This window comes from Gambusia affinis, linkage group LG03, assembly GCF_019740435.1.
Source record: "Gambusia affinis linkage group LG03, SWU_Gaff_1.0, whole genome shotgun sequence".
NCBI classification, from domain to species: Eukaryota; Metazoa; Chordata; class Actinopteri; order Cyprinodontiformes; family Poeciliidae; genus Gambusia; species Gambusia affinis.
In genome coordinates, this window is record NC_057870.1 from 25,755,416 (window position 1) to 25,775,314 (window position 19,899).

The 19,899-nt window shown below is 36.7% G+C and overlaps 3 protein-coding genes across 6 annotated transcripts; 1 reads left to right on the forward strand and 2 right to left on the reverse strand.

Moving 5' to 3' along the window:
- Positions 1 to 208: 208 nt before the first annotated feature.
- On the reverse strand, positions 209 to 4,329 carry gtf2h3 (general transcription factor IIH, polypeptide 3). The gene is made up of 13 exons (XM_044112592.1): positions 4,073 to 4,329; positions 3,884 to 3,963; positions 3,410 to 3,516; positions 2,772 to 2,914; positions 2,552 to 2,614; positions 2,311 to 2,340; positions 2,195 to 2,223; positions 1,459 to 1,533; positions 1,320 to 1,373; positions 1,113 to 1,181; positions 896 to 1,031; positions 776 to 812; positions 209 to 674 (listed from the first exon to the last, which is right to left on the reverse strand). The coding sequence occupies exons 1-13, from the start codon at positions 4,080 to 4,082 to the stop codon at positions 605 to 607; spliced, it is 903 nt and encodes a 300-aa protein (XP_043968527.1). The 5' UTR covers positions 4,083 to 4,329; the 3' UTR covers positions 209 to 604.
- Positions 4,330 to 5,221: 892 nt separating this feature from the next.
- Positions 5,222 to 9,390, reverse strand: LOC122828754 (Rieske domain-containing protein). Of its 4 annotated transcripts, none has more exons than XM_044112597.1 (4): positions 9,333 to 9,390; positions 6,848 to 7,029; positions 6,703 to 6,737; positions 5,222 to 6,410 (listed from the first exon to the last, which is right to left on the reverse strand). In XM_044112597.1, the coding sequence occupies exons 2-4, from the start codon at positions 7,017 to 7,019 to the stop codon at positions 6,120 to 6,122; spliced, it is 498 nt and encodes a 165-aa protein (XP_043968532.1). In that variant the 5' UTR covers positions 7,020 to 7,029; positions 9,333 to 9,390; the 3' UTR covers positions 5,222 to 6,119. The 4 variants fall into 4 exon arrangements, with proteins under 4 accessions (XP_043968532.1, XP_043968530.1, XP_043968529.1 ...); XM_044112595.1 differs by lacking the exon at positions 9,333 to 9,390 and adding an exon at positions 9,165 to 9,252; XM_044112594.1 differs by lacking the exon at positions 9,333 to 9,390 and adding an exon at positions 8,617 to 8,714.
- Positions 9,391 to 9,419: 29 nt separating this feature from the next.
- Positions 9,420 to 19,649, forward strand: LOC122828751 (kinesin heavy chain-like). Its single transcript, XM_044112591.1, has 15 exons — positions 9,420 to 9,508; positions 10,985 to 11,115; positions 11,201 to 12,040; positions 12,721 to 12,886; positions 12,989 to 13,086; positions 13,600 to 13,812; positions 13,966 to 14,053; positions 14,410 to 14,531; positions 15,159 to 15,264; positions 15,713 to 15,784; positions 15,903 to 16,012; positions 16,285 to 17,744; positions 18,808 to 19,189; positions 19,261 to 19,354; positions 19,436 to 19,649. Exons 2-15 carry the CDS (start codon positions 11,057 to 11,059, stop codon positions 19,559 to 19,561), a joined length of 3,936 nt encoding a protein of 1,311 aa, XP_043968526.1. The 5' UTR covers positions 9,420 to 9,508; positions 10,985 to 11,056; the 3' UTR covers positions 19,562 to 19,649.
- The last annotated feature ends 250 nt before the right edge of the window (positions 19,650 to 19,899 follow it).

Here is a 19,899-nt window from a genome sequence, read left to right on the forward strand (position 1 = left end):
TGGTGCGTTAAATGGATAAACTACTACCGTTGTGCTTTTATAGGCAAAATATATTTTTAGAAATACCAGTGACCAGTTTATGCAGACATGATGTATAACTGGTTGTTTGGCATAATTTCTTGTTAAGTTGTGTAGGAAATGCACATATTATTGTGGATGGGGTTTACATAGCGGATTTTATATTGGTGAAGTTACAGTGAATCAGTTCTTGTTGGATTTTTTTATTTTCAGTAGTAAATTTTACAAATCAGAAGAGACTAAACTCAAAAACGTAATTTCCGTAGCATTGAGACTGAAGAGCGTCTTCTGCAGATAAAATAGTTAAAATCAAATATAGAAAGAAGGCTGTTAAATCCAGAATTGTCCATTAAGACACTCCTTGTGCTGAGTGTGTTGGGTCTTTTATTATGTTTTTCTTGCTTTCCAGAGACAAGAAGAATAAGAAGAATCTTCCACATGTTTGTCTTGACAAAGGTTTCCAGGAAATCAAATACATTTTACCCAGGAGGTTTCAGCAATGAGGTCTGCAGATGCATTTGGATCAGGGGCTTCTTCTCAAAAACAGATTTGCCTAAACGGCAGTGAGAGGAAATCAAAACAGTCATCAAGCTGCTTGCTTCAATTTCTTCTTTTTAGGTTTGACCATCTGAGGTAGCTGGATTTTAAAGACCGTCCTAAGAACAAACAGATTTTTAACCATTACTGCCAAGCAAACTATAAAGTAAACATACATATTTTACCTGACAATATGGTAAAGTCAAAGTAACAGACTTACTCGCATGTTGTGCAAATAGGGCTGAAGTTGCAGAATACTTGGAACCAAACAAGAGAAAAATCATCACCACAAATATAATATTATGTCTCTGAAATGCACTTGACGGCATACGCTACTCACTCGACAGACAAACAGAGCAGACGTAACCGATTTCGATGAGGTTACGGTGGCAGAAACAAGCAGCTCTGTAGTCCACGTGGGCAGGCTGCGGCAGCACCAGCTGGGAGCGCTGCTCCGAGTCGGGCAGGAACACCCACTGTTCCCAAAACATACACATACTGACTCTACCTTCAAACTGCAACCACTGTAAGCCACAGCAAATGGCAGAAACACTCACCAGAAGGTACTGAGCCAGGGCTACTTTCTGCGGTATCTTCAGGTACAAGCCTCCTGTTATGTCACAAGCCTAAAACATAAACATTATTCCTGGTGGTACCACTTTCTGTTTTAATATCAACGAATTAATATTTTTTCAGTCATTTATTACACCTTCACAGTTGTAACGCTACGTTAATAAGCCTGTATCACAGCAGCAAAGACGTACCTGCTGAAGCAGCCCTGAGTCTGAGTCCAGCACACACGCATCTATCAGGATGTTCTGGCAAAAATACAAATGGAAGGGTTTTTTAATCAATTGAAAAGATACATTAGTGAAAGTCTAAAGCAGAGAGGTTTAGTTTTACCTGCTTTTGTGCAGCAAAAATTACATTCATGAAGTTCATGTACTGGAGAGCGCAGTCATCAGCTGCTTTTATCACCTGAGCAAAACAAAACATTAGTCTCAAACAGAGATAGTGATTTCACATCTTCACCATTTTGTCCCTGTGCAGGATCATCCATTATGAGATGGAGTTTATTAACCATAACTACTTTTGGGAAGCCAAGTATGACAACCAATTTAGAACTGACTCAGAACCACAATCAATAAAAACAGGGTGAAACATAGAGCTTTATGAACAAATGATGTAGGATTTTAGCTTTTTATGAGCTACATATTACTCATATAAATTAGTTTTTTAGTAACTGCCCAATTACTTATTGTGTTTTTCTCTCTGCTTGAGTTCTCACAGGTTACTCTAGCTTCCTTCTACTGTCCAAAATCAACAGGTTGGTCACTCTAAATTGCCCAAAGGTGTGTGTGTGTGTGTGCTTGTGCATCTCAATGTTACCCTGTGACAGCCTGGAAACCTGTCCAGTGTGTACAGTTTCTGCAGCTTAATGAACACTGCAGATAAAAAGCACCACACCCTCCGATTGCTGAATATTTCTAGTACTTTTTAATGCTACAATTAATCAAAATTTGTAACCAGCTAAAAAAAACTAAACTGTTAAGTTCATGGGTACAAAATGACATGGGAGTACCAACAGCTGAACTGATCAGGAAAAACAAAACAAGTGAGGAATTAAATAAGATCTTACCAATATCCTTGACTTCATCTCCTGTCCAACTGAAAAAAAAGTAAAATACAACTTTGTAGTTTCTAATATAAGAAAAATAATGAAACACAAATAGAGGCAGTCTAATCTGACTTTACCTTCTAACTCTTTTGAGACCCTGTGAATATCTGCATGACGTCTTAAGGACAATTAGCAAAACAGCTCACACAAACTAATTTCTTCTGACCCAATGAGCAAATCAAAGCTGCATGTAGGGTTACTTCAGAAATGTCAGTCGTAAAACTTCATTACTGAAATTACATATAAATAATTCACTTTTTGTTAGCTGAACCAATTTCTGAATACTGAATTATCAAAGATGTTTCACTGAAAGGATACAGCAGAGGGCTTTGGCAAGAGATCCTGCCATCAGGGTGTCGGTTGAATTCCCCGACACTTCAGCTGTAAGAAGAAGACACACAGCAGTCACTAATATGTTTAATAATGAATCATTAAATAGCTGAAAATTAAACAAAAGGTACCAACCAACCAAATCTGAGTACCTTTTACATTAGCTTTAGTCACAAGCTATTAAAACCAGAGGTGCGTTTTTACCCACTTTTAGTCATAATATTCTTGATCTCTTCAGCAATGAGGTTGTTGGCGACAGCTAGAAGTTCGTATTTTCCATCCCGGCTGGAGGAAATTTCATCCCCACCACTGTCTCCACTTTTCCAAGTCTTACTGGGATACAAGAAGTGACTAGATGAAAGAGAAAAGTGATGAAAGGTATAAAGCACTACATATCCAGCATTTAGTTCCAAACACTAAAAACCATCTGTAGCAAAAAAAGAAAACTAAATTGGCACAATATAGCTTTAATGTAATTTCTGGATCAATCATGGCAATAAAATATTATAAAAGCAAGGCTATGTAGAAGAATAAATAGAATATCCAATCCAGTAAGAAAAAAAACTGGAGTTGCAATAATTAGACTTTTCTGACTAATATCAATACAGATTTTAATTGATTCTGGTATCATTTTTGCAATGATACCAAAAAAAGGTTAATGCAAAAGAAAAACGTTTTGTACGGTAGGTCTTTTAGCCAACAAAAACTGAAGGAATTACATGATTATGCTTGGGGATGGAAGGATGGGTGGATTGGCTGAGAGGACAGGGTCAAATTTCAATTACACTATTAATCCCAGAGGGAAGGTAAATAAAAGTTTCTTATAATGTTGTGAACTGTGGTTACCTGTCTTGACAGTGACTGGCGATAACGGCCAGCCTGTTTGTCCTTGTCATTGCCATATGGGAATTTCCCATCACCATGATGGCATCCAGACACTTGCACAAAGTGAACTTAAAAAACAAAAACAAAGTGGATACTGTTCTCAGAGACAGGCAGACATTTGTGTTTAGATATTAGAATTAAACATCATTTTTCATAGATTGTTTTCTGACATAAATTACTTTATTTTTAAAGATAAAACCTCAAATGGTCAATAGAAAAAGAGAAAATGGACTAATTTCAGGATTAGTGTTGTTTAGCACTAATCCTGGTGAACAACAGGATTGGTGGTAAACTTTGAATTATGTGATCTCAAACTCTAGTTCAAATGTATTTATTTTGCTTTGCTCTTAACGTGCCATATGCAAATAAATAATTTACCTAATCACTACTGAGTAGAAAATATGACTGAGAAACCAGAAATCAGAAAGAGGATACCTCTGGCTCACGCTGACCTTGCTGACCCCACCAGATGGGATTCACATCAACCACGATGACCAGGAGATTCAATTCATCCTCTGCAAAAACATGACAAATATCAACAGAATGCAAAAGAAAGGAGCCAGCGTTACAACCATCAAAAACTTAATGTTTGCCAATAAGGGATATATTATGAGCAGGACAGACCTGAAGCCATTTCGTTACGTTTATTGTTAGATACCAAAGGAGAATAGATGTTCTTCCAGCTTTATCTGCTGCTAATTTCCATCTCTGATGAATTACAATATTAACTGACAACGTACAAAATGTAAAAAAATGTTGCTAACGTCTTATCTAACAAAAGTTATCTAGGTTCGAAGAAAAACTACACGAAGCCTCTTCCCTTATCGCAACATCCGCCTCTTCTTCTATTGTCTGTTAGACTGAAGAACGAGAGGCGCCCTGCTGCCACCTAGCGCCAGGATTGATTTTGCACAACAAATTGAGACGTTTTGTTAGTATCACCCAACAAATAAAGATGAGAAAAATGCTTTAAAAATAACAATGTAAAAGTTAAATAAATAGGACGGAAAATGTATGGCAGTTTAATGTTGTCTAATATAATCAAAACCATCTCTTATACAAAGCTACTATAAATGTTTAGTTTTTCAAATTCCATATCTTTACAAATCCAAATTCTAAACAACTGAATTCAAAATATTAACCAATTTAAATTCTAATTGAAAGTTTCAGAAAATCATCAAAACATACAAATGTAAAACAACTTCTGGATATTACATTGCTTTTTGATACTTGGACTCACTTTGATAGAACAAGAGTATAATGGGAATGTTCCTTATTGAAAGTGGAAAAATCTAGGTGTACTGGCAGAAAAATTACAGGTAAATGGAAGCAGATAATGCAGATTCACAAAGTAGTAAAACATAAAAAATAGAATTAAGAAAATGTACAGTAAGTGCAAAATTACAACATAAGAAATACCATCTATAACTTGTTTGTGATATAAAAAAATTATCCAAACTTCTGGAAAATCAGTGGTTAAAGTCCAAGTCATTTATGTGTTTGGCAAAATGTGCATTAGAAAAGAAATGGTAAAACTCACAGTTATATTTAATATAGTAAGTAATTTAAACACACAAACAGGACCCACATTTTGGGACTAAATGGCTATATTAATCCACCTTTTAATGAGATATAGTTTATTACAAATATAGACCTTTGCAGACATAAAAATAAATTTTCTCATTTACCAGAGAGGTTAGTCGCTATTTGAATTGAAAGTATTTTTTTCTCTCTTTATGCCCTTGACTAAGATAATGAAAAAACATCCTGAGATCAAAGTATAAAATGTATTTCATTAAACTTGATTTTCATACATTCACAGAAGTCCATAATGTAAACAGCTGAGCGTATTTAGGATGTCTTTCAGTACAAATACAGTTTTCCAAATACAACTTAGGTGAGCAATGTTGGAATGGAAGTAAATGTTATACTGCACAAACTGAAGGAAATATTTCTGAGGTGAAAGCATGCAGTAAGCACAACAAAAAGCAGTCCAATAAAAATTTAGCTTATTTTTACAAAAGCAAAAACATATTAAACAAATTAAAATTAAGGTTGTTGTACACAGTTATCAGTTTGTACTGATACAAAATGTAAAAACATTGTCAAAATATTATTTGTACTTCTACATTACATTTTGTGGAACAATTGTTGGCAAGCTGTCGATATTACACAGATCGACAGATTTAAGATCTGTTTGTCGTTTGAACATATCTCTTCTAATAAGCATGTTTATGGTTTCTGTATTCAAGTAAATGCTTAAGTAAGGAAAATAAAGCAAGGGAAGAAAAATAAAACTGCAAGATGCTAAGAAACTGTGTAAGAAGTAATTAGTAAAATGTCCTTGTTTGTTCTACGTAGTCAAAAGAAATACTTTAGGATTAACAGATTAAACATTTTAAGAAGGCATCATTGACTTTAATTGTAATGATTTAAAGTCATTTGTTTTCATCCTGAAGCAAATTTGACAAATTTTCTGAAAGGGTTTGTTTCTTCTTTGGTTGAAATCTGTGAAATTTAAAAGATTAATTAGATTGAAATGAAATTGATAAAATATTGACATAACATCAGAAAAGGAGTCTGAACGTTTTGTTAAATCCTTAAACTATCTTTGAAAGAAGTAGAGTGTTTGTAAATAAAACAGAAGGTTTAATAAATGTATGTCTTTTTCCTATGTCTTGGGTTTGGATTTCGGCATTGCATCGAGTGGAACAGTTCTGTATTTCTCAGTCTGGTAAACATCTGACTCGATGGCCTCGCTGGAGTCATTCAGGGTAACATAAACATTCCCGCTAACTTCAGTGACTTTATGAATCCTTTGCTTGACTCCCTTGGAGCGCCACTGAGTCTTCAGTGGGCTGATCGTAGGATTGTCCACAGCTTGATAAAGTCCTTCACCTTCTGCCAGGGTGATCTTGTATTTGTGCCACGGACAAACAATGCATGGCCGTCCATTGAACTCCTAATGGAGATGATTGGTACAAGTGTAAAATTAGCATTACAATAAGAACTTAGTTTACAGCTATGAAATAAATATACAACTAAAAAGTCATTTCACACACAAAGAAGCTTCAATATGGTACATATTTAAATGTTGTAATGTACAGTGCCGAGCAAAAGTATATAAAACCCTTGAGTCTATAGTGTTGCTTTAAACTTTGAATACCATTGCAAGGCAGAATAAAAGCAATGGAAAACCATTCACAGCTGCTATCAGGTGTGATATGCTTTACTATAAAACAGAAAAAGCACACCTCAATATCTCCATTCTGTAATAGACCACCAGCATCTGTCAAAAAGAAAAAAAGATGCTGTTATTCCATACAGCATTTCAACTGGGCATTCCCTTTAGACTATGTGTCAAATCACACACACAGCTCTCCTTTGCTCAGAGCTTACGGTAGCAACGCAGGTCCAATGCATAAAACTCATCCTGGTGATACACAACAAGCACATCTCTGCTTCCATTCACCCGCATCGTCACACGGCCAGCCTTAACAATATCTTCCTTCTTTCCAATGAAATGCATGTCAGGAGAGGGGGGGGAAGGTTTCTCCTCTTGAGATGACATCCTGATTGTACTACAGCATAAAAAACACAATTTGTTTAACAGATTGTTCACAAACCTTAAAAGGCAAGACAGTTATAGAGTGATAAAGCTTTGAAATTTGTACCAACAAGATGATTTCCAAGTATTGGCTAAAACATTGACTTACAGAATTAGTGGATCTTTTATCTGTGAGAGTCCAAGAGGTCTTTATCCTGATTTTGTGATAATTCTAAGTTTAAACGGTTTCTATTTTGTGAATTAGGTACATTATCTCAATATCTGAAACAGTGAAATCAATGAAATATTTTCAACTGGAGAGTACAGGAACTAGTACATGTTCCCTGATACTCAATCTCTTGTGCTTTACTAGAAGTTGGTTTGGAGCACAAGCTGCACTATTAATGGTATGGAAGGTAAAAACTGAGCACCAAATGATCTGTACCAGGTTAGTTACTCATACATAAAGAAAATATCAAGGGGCCAAGAGTTTATCCTTGTGGAACAACTATAAGTTTGAAGTAGTGCATTTATTTAAATTGCCTACATAATTTACAGCTACTTATTTAAAAAAATAAATAAATAGAGGCTGACAAGAGGTTTTGTTTTGTCACAAAATGATCTTCACAGTACAGACTGTAGTGATACAACCAAAATCTCTCTCCACCAATACTGTTTTTTTATTAAAGGCCTGGGTGGGGTTAGAGCCAGTATTTACATCTACAGGAGGCTGCAGAAAGGTTACTGTAGCACCACACTGGAAGCTTTAAAGAACTGAAATAACGACTAGTTTCTTTTCAGGAATGGAGTTGTCAGTGGAGCACCAGGATGTTAAACGGTGAGTTTTCCTTGTAGTTTGATGTTTGTTTTGGTTCATTTGAGGCAAATAGTTGTTATTTGAAATTAACTATAAAACACACATATTTTATTTTTTAGACAAAAATAATTAATCAACAGTTATTTTCTAATTATGGCTTTAAAAACATCATTATTAGTAACTTTTAACAGTGAGTACCCCCTAAAATATGCCCATTCCATCCTCAGTACTATAGACATGTTGGCAACTCTATAATGGTCTTTTGGAACCAACTTCTTGATCAAAAGTAAAAAAGGATAGTAATAACTTGCCTTTCTTATATTTTAAACTCATTCCTAGATCTGTGTTAATGAACATATCAATAACTTAAAAAAAGATCTAGTACTGGAGTTAAAATGAATGCAATGCAGTTTTGAGATTCAAAGAAAAAATAAAAAGTCTCTACAACCCATTGGAAAATACTTCTCAAACTATTTTAATACATAAATGAACCTAGATTTTGGAAAGCAAGATCTAAAAAATACAGAGTTGCACTTTCACACTAATCTACAAAGATGCATTTACTGTTGTTATGCAACCTTGCTCTTGTTTGCCTGATATAGAGAATAAATGAACCTACTGTGATTTGGCTCAGGACTTAATAACCTTCAACTGGGTGCTGAAGGGACCAGACCATGAACTCCAGCCTGCTTTAGTTAGGACTTCAAACTGCTTACTGCACAAAGATTCATATTGATGGCTTATCTTTCCAAAACTATGCGCAAGCAAAAATGTAACTGCGTTATCTTCACCCAGCAGGCTTACCCGAACATGTGGAGTCAACAAATAAAATGCAAACTACCACACGCCTATAACCAGAACTGCTGCAAGCGAGCCATTATTTTGGTGTTACGTTTAATTACGTCCCCCAAGAATCAAAAACGATGTCCCGAACTGAGACAGATTCCGCCTGATCTTTTAGTCCTTATTTGTCACCCCAATTTCTGCAATAGCTATAAAAAGCAAATTTTATATTTTAGTTCTGACATTATAAAACCCAGTAAATAAAGATTAAAAATACTTCTGAAATATTTTGAAAACATTTTTAGCAAATTACAAATAGGTTTTGTATATATTTACATTACACTGCTGTTGTTCTATCTAATTCGGTTATCTTTTCTTACTCGTTGTTTTTATTTTTACAATATTTACAAATTTAATCGAGTTTTTTTTCTCTACCAAATTACTATAATTAAAATATGTGTACAATAGTAAATAAAGTTTAATTAAAAATGTAATTTATTTCTTAACAGTTCTGTTTTATCTTTATACGGTTCAGTTGGTTTATTAAAAAATAAACACAATAGCTCTACCTGTATTGCTTACTCCCAGTTGTACATTCAGTTGACCAGTGCTTTGAAATGGTTTGGTGTGTGGGCTTCTTAGTGGTTTAAGCCTCTGACGGATTATCGCTCAGTGTTTTGCTGAACTGAGCGTTATTCGACTAGGTGTAGTTCTGAAAAGCCTGCCTTTATATTTACCAAGGTCTATTTTGACTAAGGCTGTGCTCCAGCAGGAAGAGAGGGCGCCGAACTGTTTCCGTCGTTATGGAGATTCAGTCTGTGTACGGAAACGTCAGTCAGGTTGCTACTTGGTGAAATATTAATGTCAGTTTAACGTCCCGTTCTTAGCTTTCTGTGCTACTAAAACGTCTTGGGTAAGTATATTTTATTTTTCCCTCAGTGTTGTTCTAGATTTTATGAGTTTTGCAGCTACCCAAATAATAGAAAACTGTAAAATGTTGAGTGTTGTTTGTAAAGTTACACGGTCAAAAATTAACAGCAATAAATTATTTACCCTGTCATAAGAGAAGGAAATAGGGGTTCGTTATCAAAGTCATATTTTCACCACGTTATTCATCCATTTATAAATGTCACAGCTTAAAACCAAATATTTAATTAGCTATCTAAGTATCTATCTTCAAACTAAATATTTAGGTTGGAGCAGAATTTGAAGCTACATATGTAGCTTGCTAACAGATGATTGGTTCTTAAGCTAAACATTATTTAGCTTTCTAACTAAATATTTAATTTGAAGATAAATATTTAGTTGACAAACTAAAAATTTAGTTCGAAGATAAACTAAATATTTTGTTTGCTAACAATAATATTTAGGTTTCTAATTGTTTAGCTTGCTAAGTAAATATTTACCTTGAAGCTAAATATCTAGTTTGCTAACTAAATATTTAGCTTGATAACTAAATATTTAGCGGGAAGCTAACTAAATATGAATAATAATGTAGTTGTATTTAAGTTGAAAATAATTAATATCAACATTTCCTCTGAATACCATTAAAATCAGACCACGTACAACCAATGGTACTTCTTGTAGCACAGTTTAAGAGCCATTCTGGCAACTAAACCAGCCGCTTTAAACCAGGATATTCGGAAGCATTTTGTAGAACGTGTATAGATCCATATAAATAATACTTTTCTTAGATGCAAATCAATGCCTCAGACCCTCAGCAGCAGTAATATCTTAATTGATTAACTGTTTTAAAAAATTAAGTTTATAAATATTACAGTTTTTCAGGAAATGCAGCCCTCTTATGTAGTAACACCATAAAGTAAAGAAGTGCCCAGTGGGTCTGGTGACCCATCCAGAGGCAGAGCACCTAATGGGAGCACTGCCTCATGCTGTGCATCATGAGGCAGATGCTTGTCTGCATCTGTCTCATGATATCAGATGGAGATAAGCACCACCCCCCTACAGTCCTAAAAAAAAAGGTATCAAAAAAAAGGATGGAAGGTCTAATAATGTCCAAGTGACTAATTGTAGGAGACTGTATATCAGTAAGACTGGTTGCAGCTGTTAGCTAATGTACAGTAGAAGTCAACAGTTGATCAGACTGTTTTCTATATTTGTCACATTTGCCACTATGTAAAAATATGTTGCTGCTGCAGTGGTGCAGGCCCCAGCTCTATCCTGCACCAGTGTCAGGTTTCAGCGTCATGCTGCAGCCCAGTGCTTTGCTTTCCAGTCAACAGAACATGCTGGTAGTAATGACACCAGGAGAAACCACTGGTCATCACTGTTACTGGACAGGACAGTGTTTTATGTTGCTGCTGTTGTTGTTTCATTAATACAGAATAATGCTAGCTACCCACTTTGCATTCTATTTATTTCCTAATAGACAGAAGCCAAGCTGACTTATCCATTTGTCTGACAAAGTGGAAGACCAAATAGAGGAAAAGCCAAAGGAGAAATGACAGTTTGCCTGTACAATTGTCTATCCTCGGCTGGGCTTCAGCGTCATTATTCAAGGTAAGCAAACAGATCAGCCAAATCCACATTGTTGCTTTGATTTTGCTAATGATACACTTATCTTTTTCTGTTTTTTGCCTTTTAGGTTCACCTTGATGGGTGTTTACCGGGCAGCCCATCTTTCCACACTGAGCATGGAGGACTACCCCCGCCTGGGAGTTTGCTCTATGGATGACAGAGCTCGCCTTTTCCAGCTGGTGCAACTGGTTAAAAGCCTTGATCTAAGGAGCCTTAGAAATGACGATATTGGGATTTACAATGAGTGTGATTATGAAGAAGGCAATGAGCTATTTCCTGCTAATAATAGCTTCAGTCCTGATGGGTATGGAAACTCCAATGGAGATATGAGAAGGGATAAGAGTGAAAGTGGAGCTATTTCTAGTGCATTCAGTGATAGACCATCATATGTTTGCAGAAGGCTGGATTTCTCTACTAAAAACACAGACCAGAGATCGTGTTCTCATTTTGAAGACACCATTCATGTCTATGCAAGTCGTAACAGGAATGATGATCCAGTTCATGAAAACGGATCAGCCACACCCATTCAACTGGGGCTTCACAGCAGAAAAGCTGTGGTGTGTGACCTTCGACAAAGCAAAAACAGTAAGCTAAATGAGCGTAGCTGTTCATGTGATCCTCACAATGTACAAAGCATCAAGCTGCACGTCACACGGGAATCTTCAATGCTCAACTCTCACATCAGATTAGTACCAAAGCGTGAGACATTCAACAAATTGAATCCTCCCCCAGCAGCAGTAACTTCGGAATCATTTATTAACAAACCATCAGCGCAGAAAGACCGAAAGACAATCTCCAGGAAGAAAAAGAGCCCTGCAGATGATACCAAGCCCACGCCTGTTTATGAAGCAAGAAGAACAGCCGGCTACAACTATGGGCTACCTCTGAGTCCTCCTCAGGCTGCAAAGTAAAGCGCTATTCAGTTTTACCCTCATTGCTATATTTCTACACAAGATAACAACTACCAGTTTCACTTAGCAAGAAAGTCGATATGCAAGTGTCTATGCAAAAGTATCCACATCCCTTTTCACCCATTTTATGTTTTTTTGTGAAACAGACAACACAAAGTAGTGCATAAGTCTAAAGTAATTTACTCTTCCAAAGTGAATTACTTTGGGAAGAGAGGCACTCATTTGTCAAATGGCCCCTGCGTAGTCAGTACCTTGTAGAATCAACTTTTGCTGCAATTACTGGTGTGGGACCTTTTGTATATCTTCTTAGCATCTCCAGCTGAATTATTGTTAATTTTTTTTTTTTTGTAAAAATAGCTCTGCTTTGTCAAATTGTCTGACAACAGTTATTTTCAAGTCATAAATTCTCTAATTAATAATCAGATAAAATTACACAAAAGAGGACTGTTATTGTTAATGCAACTTCTGAAGGCAATTTTATAAGGGTACCAGATTGAACTGGTCTGAAATCAAGTGGACTCCACTGTTTTCAGATTTGGACTTGGACTAGTTTGTCTTGGTTCATTTTATAAAATCTAAATAAATTACTTTCATGTTTGCAGTCATCAGAGGTATGAATACTTTTGCATGAACCTAAGAAACATAATGACAGTATGATTTCTGCTTTTTGGAGCAGACATGGGGAAGGACAACGGATCATCGTGTGTGTGAGGAAGCGACCTTTAACTCATGCAGAGTGCAAAAGAGGAGAGGTAGATGTTGTGACAACTAAAAGTGGAGAGTGTGTGGCGGTTGTGCACGAAAGCAAAGAGGCTGTGGATCTCACAGAGTACATATTACAGGTAGATATGCAGAAAGAGAAAAATTCTGATTCCTTCATTTTGTAATTCTAAGAAAAATAAATTTTTATGCTTAATTTGTTCTTGTTCTCTGTTGTTTTATAGCACAGGTATCATTTCGACCAGGTTTTTGGAGAGGAGAGCTCCAATGAAGAAGTCTATCTGAAAACAGCATACCCTTTGGTACAGCACATGCTCAGTGGGTAGGTGTCCACAGCTAAATTACCATGCAAGGCATGTGCTTGTTTTTCTCTATTTGTACCTCTTTAACTTCCCCAAGTTAAAGAGGTTTTCCTCCAGCTGTGACAAAGGCAGTTCTGCCTCTCCCCTCAGGCTGCTGTGCACTGTCAGTCAACTGGCACAAAGAATTCTCTTACTGTTCCCCTTTATTGCTTACATGAAAGACAAATTTGTGTTTTTGGAAATAATTCTGGTCAAGAAAAACATGGACTGTCATGGTGTGGAAACTAAAAGTGTGTCAAACTTAAATAACAGTGAGCAAATGTTGTAGATATTACTTTAAAGAGCCTAACGACTGGTTATTGCACCAACAGTGTAAATAATTAATTGATAATGATTGATATTTTCAATAAAATCAGATCAGTTTCCCACTGAACTGTCCAGCTGATCACATTCTTTCCTCCAAATGAAACAGCATGTAGTGTTCAAGCTTCCGCTCTTTAGTGTCTTTTTCTTTGTGTTGTGTGTATCCACAGAGGCAAGGCCACCTGCTTTGCATATGGACAGACAGGCGCAGGAAAGACTCACACCATGCTGGGTTCATCCCCTGCTGGAGCCGGCTTATATGCTCTAGCAGTTCATGACATTTTTGCTCACCTGTCTGCAACAAGTGCATCTCTACTGGTTTATGTCAGCTTCTTCGAAATCTACTGCGGCCAGCTGTACGACTTATTGGAACACAGGAAAAGGTTACTGGTTTCAAATGTATTGCTTTTTTTTATCTTAAGTGGTTCATCTGGTTTGTGTTTTCACTGCAACCTGTCTCTCCCATATTTTCTTTGCTGGATAATTAGTGTTTCTATAATGACCAGAATATCTTACTTATTTTTCCCCCGTTGAAGGTTATTTGCCAGGGAGGATGGAAAGAAAATGGTTCACATTTCAGGTCTGCGGGACATCCAAGTGGATTCAGTCAGCTCACTGTTAGAGGTTTGATCCTTTTTTCATACAATTAGTAATTTACCCAATGTGTAGTCCAGAGTTAGTGTTTAAAATGGCAAACCAACCAACAAGGTATGAGCCTTAAAATAAACTTTTAAACTGAAATCAAATACTTTACAATTCAAGATGAGAAAGAATACTTTAATTGTCATAACGTACAAAACAATTTAGTCTAGTGAAATAATAGATATGTGGTTACATCCTCATTGATCTAGTAGCTGACTACTACCTACCATTAATTAATATTTTCTTTACACTTCAGATCGAAATCACTCTTTTGTCTGTAATGTAATGGTCTCTCTCTTAAGCTTCTCTCCTTTTTCTGCATTCCTGGCTGCTTTAAGGTGATTTCACAGGGAACAGCTGAGCGAACACAAGGGACAAGTGGCGTGAATCCTCTTTCCTCTCGATCCCATGCCTTGCTTCAGATTCAGCTCAGGAATCTCAATCAGCAGATAGCTGGAAGGTGAGAGACTTAATCTTTCCATTTATTAGTATTATTCAGAATATATCTGGATTTTCATGACCTGGTAATCATTATCTGTGATTCAAAGCCAAGTGTAATTTTTCGTTTCAAGGTTTCAAAATTTCTCACTAAAGAAGTTTTTCACATTTTGTCACATAACATTTTACAGCTTGAGCATGTTTTTTTGAGGGGCATTTCATGTCATAGACCATTTATTTCTTTGATTTTAAGAATAAAAATCTGTGAAGTGTGGCATGCACTTGTGTTCCCCCTTCACTCTGACAGACTCAAATAAAATCCAATTTATCCTGATTGCTTTCAATAATTACTACATAATTAGTGTGAGAAAGTTGTGGAGAAGTTTAAAGTAATATCCTAAGCTTTGGACTTCTCAACGAGTGCTGTTCAATCTGTCATGTGAAAATGGAAAACACATGGCAGAAATGAAATCCTACCACACTGATAAGATGGAAATAGCTAAATTCTGGAAGAAGGTCTGGTGTTTTACCAAGTTCCTGATGATTTCATATCTTTTTTAACCACCTGAATTGACAATCCGATAGTTCTAATGCTTTGTGGAAAATTGATAAAACAAATTTTTGTGTGTTTGTGGATGCATGTGTGCAGAATATGGTTTGTGGACCTGGCAGGCAGTGAGAGGGCTTCAGATGCCAAAGAACCAAACAAGCAGAGTCGGATTGAGGGAGCTGAGATCAACCAGAGCCTGCTGGCTGTAAGAAACTTTCTCACAAACTTAGATATACTTCACCATATTTAATTACAATCAGTCACTGGGAAAAAAAAGTTGCTAAAATTAAGTACATCTCATTATTCAGTGGCTTGTAAAATTCCCTATTGTAACTGTGTTCTGTGTAAATTTATCAGTTTCGCCTTATTGGTTTTGAAATTGATTAAATAAAGCCTGAAGAACATTCTCAAAGTGATGGGTCGTAACAGTGACTCCTCTGAGATTCTTGCTGATCTCTATCCAAATTCACATTTCTTTTAAAACACATAAACAGAGACTGCCTGATTTTTTTAAAGCTAGTAACAGTGATGATCAGCTACTAGTATACATGTAATTTCAGTCCTTGGCTGCTAACATTCTTTTTAAATCCTATGAAAGCAGCAATATTCTATCTAATTTTCCCACAGATCTAATACCTGCTTTCCCCCCACAGCTGAAAGAATGTATCCGTTCACTTGACAAAGAGGAATCTCACACTCCTTTCCGACAAAGCAAACTCACTCAGGTAGCTCGACTGATGTAACTTATTAATAAAAGGATGGATAAGTTTATTGTTTTTCCACTTTGACCCACACATATTGTTGAATTTGTTTTCAAACTAAACTGGTTCATTTTAATTTTAGGTTTTAAAGGACTCATTTGTGGGTGACTCGAAGACATGCATGATTGCCAACATTTCACCGGGTCACTCAGCAACAGAGCACACACTGAATACTCTGAGATATGCAGATCGGTAAGAGTTTAAAGGGGAAGGAAACAGTAAATAGAGGCAAAAGTTACTTCTCTCATGAGGTGCTGGCACATTGCTCTGGATTATATTTATGGATATTGGAGTAAAGGGGAAAGAGGACAGTGTCAAAGAACATGCAGCATCATCTTGCTTCCACCTAAAAATCATGCCCTACTTTATAAATCTCAGTAAGAATATTGAGGTTTGAAGATTTGGAAATGTGTCAGTTGTATAAAGACTTTCATAAGGCATTGCATGTGTTCAATTTCTTGCAGTGTGAAAGAGTTGAGAGGACAAAATGGGCCAATTGGAAGAAAAAGAAGCAGAAGCAACATGACACGGTCTGACAACAGCAACACAGGGAACAGAAGAAATATTGGGACTTCGAACAATCCAAAGCTAGGAAATCAGAACAAGAGTTTCAGTCCCAAAACACAGACAAGCCCACGCATATCACAACCAGTTTTCTGCTCAACACCCACAAAATCTTCTTGTTTAGAAGAAACTCAATCAAGAAACAGAAAAGTCATAGAACTTGAACATATTAGCCCAATTAGAGGGTCGTTGGCACAGACTGAAGACAGGTGTTTGAGTCGAGGACTGGAGGTCAGAGAGGATGGGAGAACTGAAAATGAAACGTACAGTGATATTCACAGTCACTGTGTTATAGGGAAACATACCAGAGCAGTGGGGATGTTGGGACAACAAAACAATGGAGCCATTAAAGGGGGTGATTTAACTTTTTCTAAAAGGGAATCTGGATTCTGCCACAGGGAAAAGGAGAACTATCAGCAGACTACGGAAGAGAGAAAGAGAGAGGAATGGACAGAAATGAGAAGACAGGCTGAAAGCTGTAGAGACACATGCAAGGAAGTAGAGGAGTTAAAAGAAAGAGAATTACATAAAGTTGATGAAAAAGAGAAAGTGAGGCATCTGAGAGAGTATCATCAGCAGCTGCAGCAGTTTTCACCTTCACCAATGTCTTCATACGTCCATCTTCTCTCATCTTCATCTTTCTCTTCCTCTTCTCTGGGATCTCTGTCTTCCCTCCTGCACTCGTCTAACTTTTCATTCTCTACCCAAACCGATCCTTGTTTAGAAGAGACTTCAGGTGTGCAAACTGAAACCTCTGCAAACCACACTAAGAATGTTGCTGATGACAACTGTGAAAATGAGAGGAAGGTGAAGACTGAGGCAGCAGGTAAATCAGCTGGAAGGAAGGAGGAGAAGAAGCTAGCTGGTATGAAGGGGGGACACCTGAGGGACTGCTGGATGGGAAGCACAGAAGTGGAGTCCGAGCAAATCCCAACAAAAACTGAGGCACACTTGTCTGGTTGCCTTGATTCAGAGGTCAAAGGGGATGTGGATCTGCAGAAGCAGCAAACAACAGACATAGCATGGAGCCATAAGCAGAAAGGAGTGTCTGACTACTACAGCAAAAATCTTCATCTGCAATTTAATGCACTTTCCTCAGTATGTGAAAACAGCAGCAAAATGTCTCTTTTACCTCAAGTTGATATTTCTAGAAATTCTTTAAGCTGCTTTATGGATCCTCTCAGCATTTCCCAACTTCATTTGGAGCAGCAGCGGCAGCCTGAAGAATTTTTCTTGCCTCCATTGGAGCCGCCCCACTCAAAAAGCCTCCAGATGAATATGTCTGCTACATATGATACTGCAACAGCAGCTGGTCACCATGAGCAAAAGAAATGCATCACAATCACTGTCAATGGAAGAGGTAAGAGAGACCCTGCTTCTGTTTCAGCAAAAATTACAAAGCACATGTGCATCTTAATAAATTAGAATATTGTATTAAGTTCATTAGTTTCGGTGATTCAATTTAAAAAGTGAAACACCACAGACCAGAAGATACATTTCAATCATTTATTTCAGTTAATTTGAATAATTAAAGCTTAGGCTCAATGGAAAGTCAAAATGTGTGTTTATTTTTAAAAAAATAGGAATATTACTTAAGACTAATAAAAAAGTGCTGAAATTCACTCTTATTATTCACTTGTTTGTGGCTCCTTTTGCATGAAAGGCTGCATCAATGAAGCGCAGCATGGAAGTGATTAACTCTTGATAAAAGATGAAGATGAGCCGATAACACGGCTCCCAAAATCACCATTGACGGTGGAAACGTCAAAGCGGATCCCGCACAAGTTCTCTACCTCCCCACTTTTCCTCCAGACTACTGGATTTGTATTACCAAATAAAATGCAAAAATCACTTTGATCTTATAGAACTTTCGACCTCTGAACATCAACGTTTTTTCACCTTACTTACCTTCTACGACATCTCTAACATCGTCTATGGTTTAGGTTTATTTTGATGAGACTTTTGTGGTTCATGCCACAGATACAGCTATGTGTGGTGGCTTTAGATTTCTTGTTCCTTCTGCAGCTTTTTGATCACTCAGCTTTCCATTCAACATGCCTGGATACAGAACTCTTTGATCAATCAGGTTCTTTTGCATTTATATTTTGTAACTTAACGTCATTGTTGAGGAAAATTATGTCAGTGACCTTCTGCTGGACATCTGTCTGGTCACTGTTATTTGCTGTGTTGGAAATCGTTTATTGTTGCTCCTATGTAATATTCTAATTTTCCACAAAAAATAAATAAATTTGTTATTAGAATCCTTCAAACAAATATAAATTAATGCTTTGAAATCAATTGCTGTGTGTAGTGAATGTATTTTGAGTCAGAGTTTCACTTTTTGAGTTGAATTACTGATATAAATTAACTCTTTGATGATAAGCTCCTTTATTAAGAATCTGAGGTAGTTTCCTTTTTTTCAGGTACAGACACACCTTACTCCATCAAAGACCATGGCAACAAGGAGAAAAATCTATCAACTTCAGAAAAAAATTTAACTGCATCCATAATTAAATTCCAGGCTTCATCTTTAATCAAAAGCACTGAGGATTGTAGCTCTCAGTCTACACACAATTCACTAGAATGTACACATAATATACACTCTATAATCGTACCTGACTTATCTAAGCAAGATTCAGAGCCTCAATGTGGCTCCTTGAACTCAACACAGGCAAATGATTACAGTATCTCAAGAGTTGCTGCTGAGCAATTCAAACCTGCTGAGTTAGGTGGAGAAGAAAGCGGCAACCAGCAAATCAAACCCACAATCCATCTGTTCACCATGGACAGGTTGGACCACGCAAGGTAAGAATTATTAAATGTGACACAATGTTATGATTCTTGAATAGAACTACTTTAACTCAATGTGTTCCCAGGTTGCACATTATTGAGGTCCACTTGGAGCAGCTGAAAGAGATGGAGGCTATTTGTCACAAAGAGGGGGAACTTCTTTGCCAGCAGCATGATATGGTTCGACAAAATCAACTTCACAACTCGTGGCTTTGACTCTTTTTTTTTGTACATCCTAATTTTTGTCCTTTGATCCAACAGGTTTTTGTGGAATTTGTCCACAAGCTGGATGAGCTCCTGGAGAGAAAAGCTCAGTGTGTGCACAGCATGAAAGCTCATCTGAGGCCCTACCTGAAGACTAACCATCACTCCACACAAGAAGATTAGAAAGATGTAATTTTTCATAAGAAAACCCCCCAGCATACTTTAAAAATCCAGCAAGAATGTTTATTCCACTATAAACTTGAATGATGAAGTTCAAGTTTAAATTTATTTAAACTAATAATACTAGGGACACAGCACAAGCATGCACAAACACATACCTAAGGACATAAATTGAGAGACCAATTTATTTGATAAATTTAATTTGAATTGAATTAACCTAATAGTCATGATTCAGGACTGTGGGGAGAAGCTGGAGTACCCATATCTCCATGCAGAGAAACCACAGGACATCAACAGTGCTACAAACTGGGTGACTGTGCAACATGAAATTTCCTTCTTGC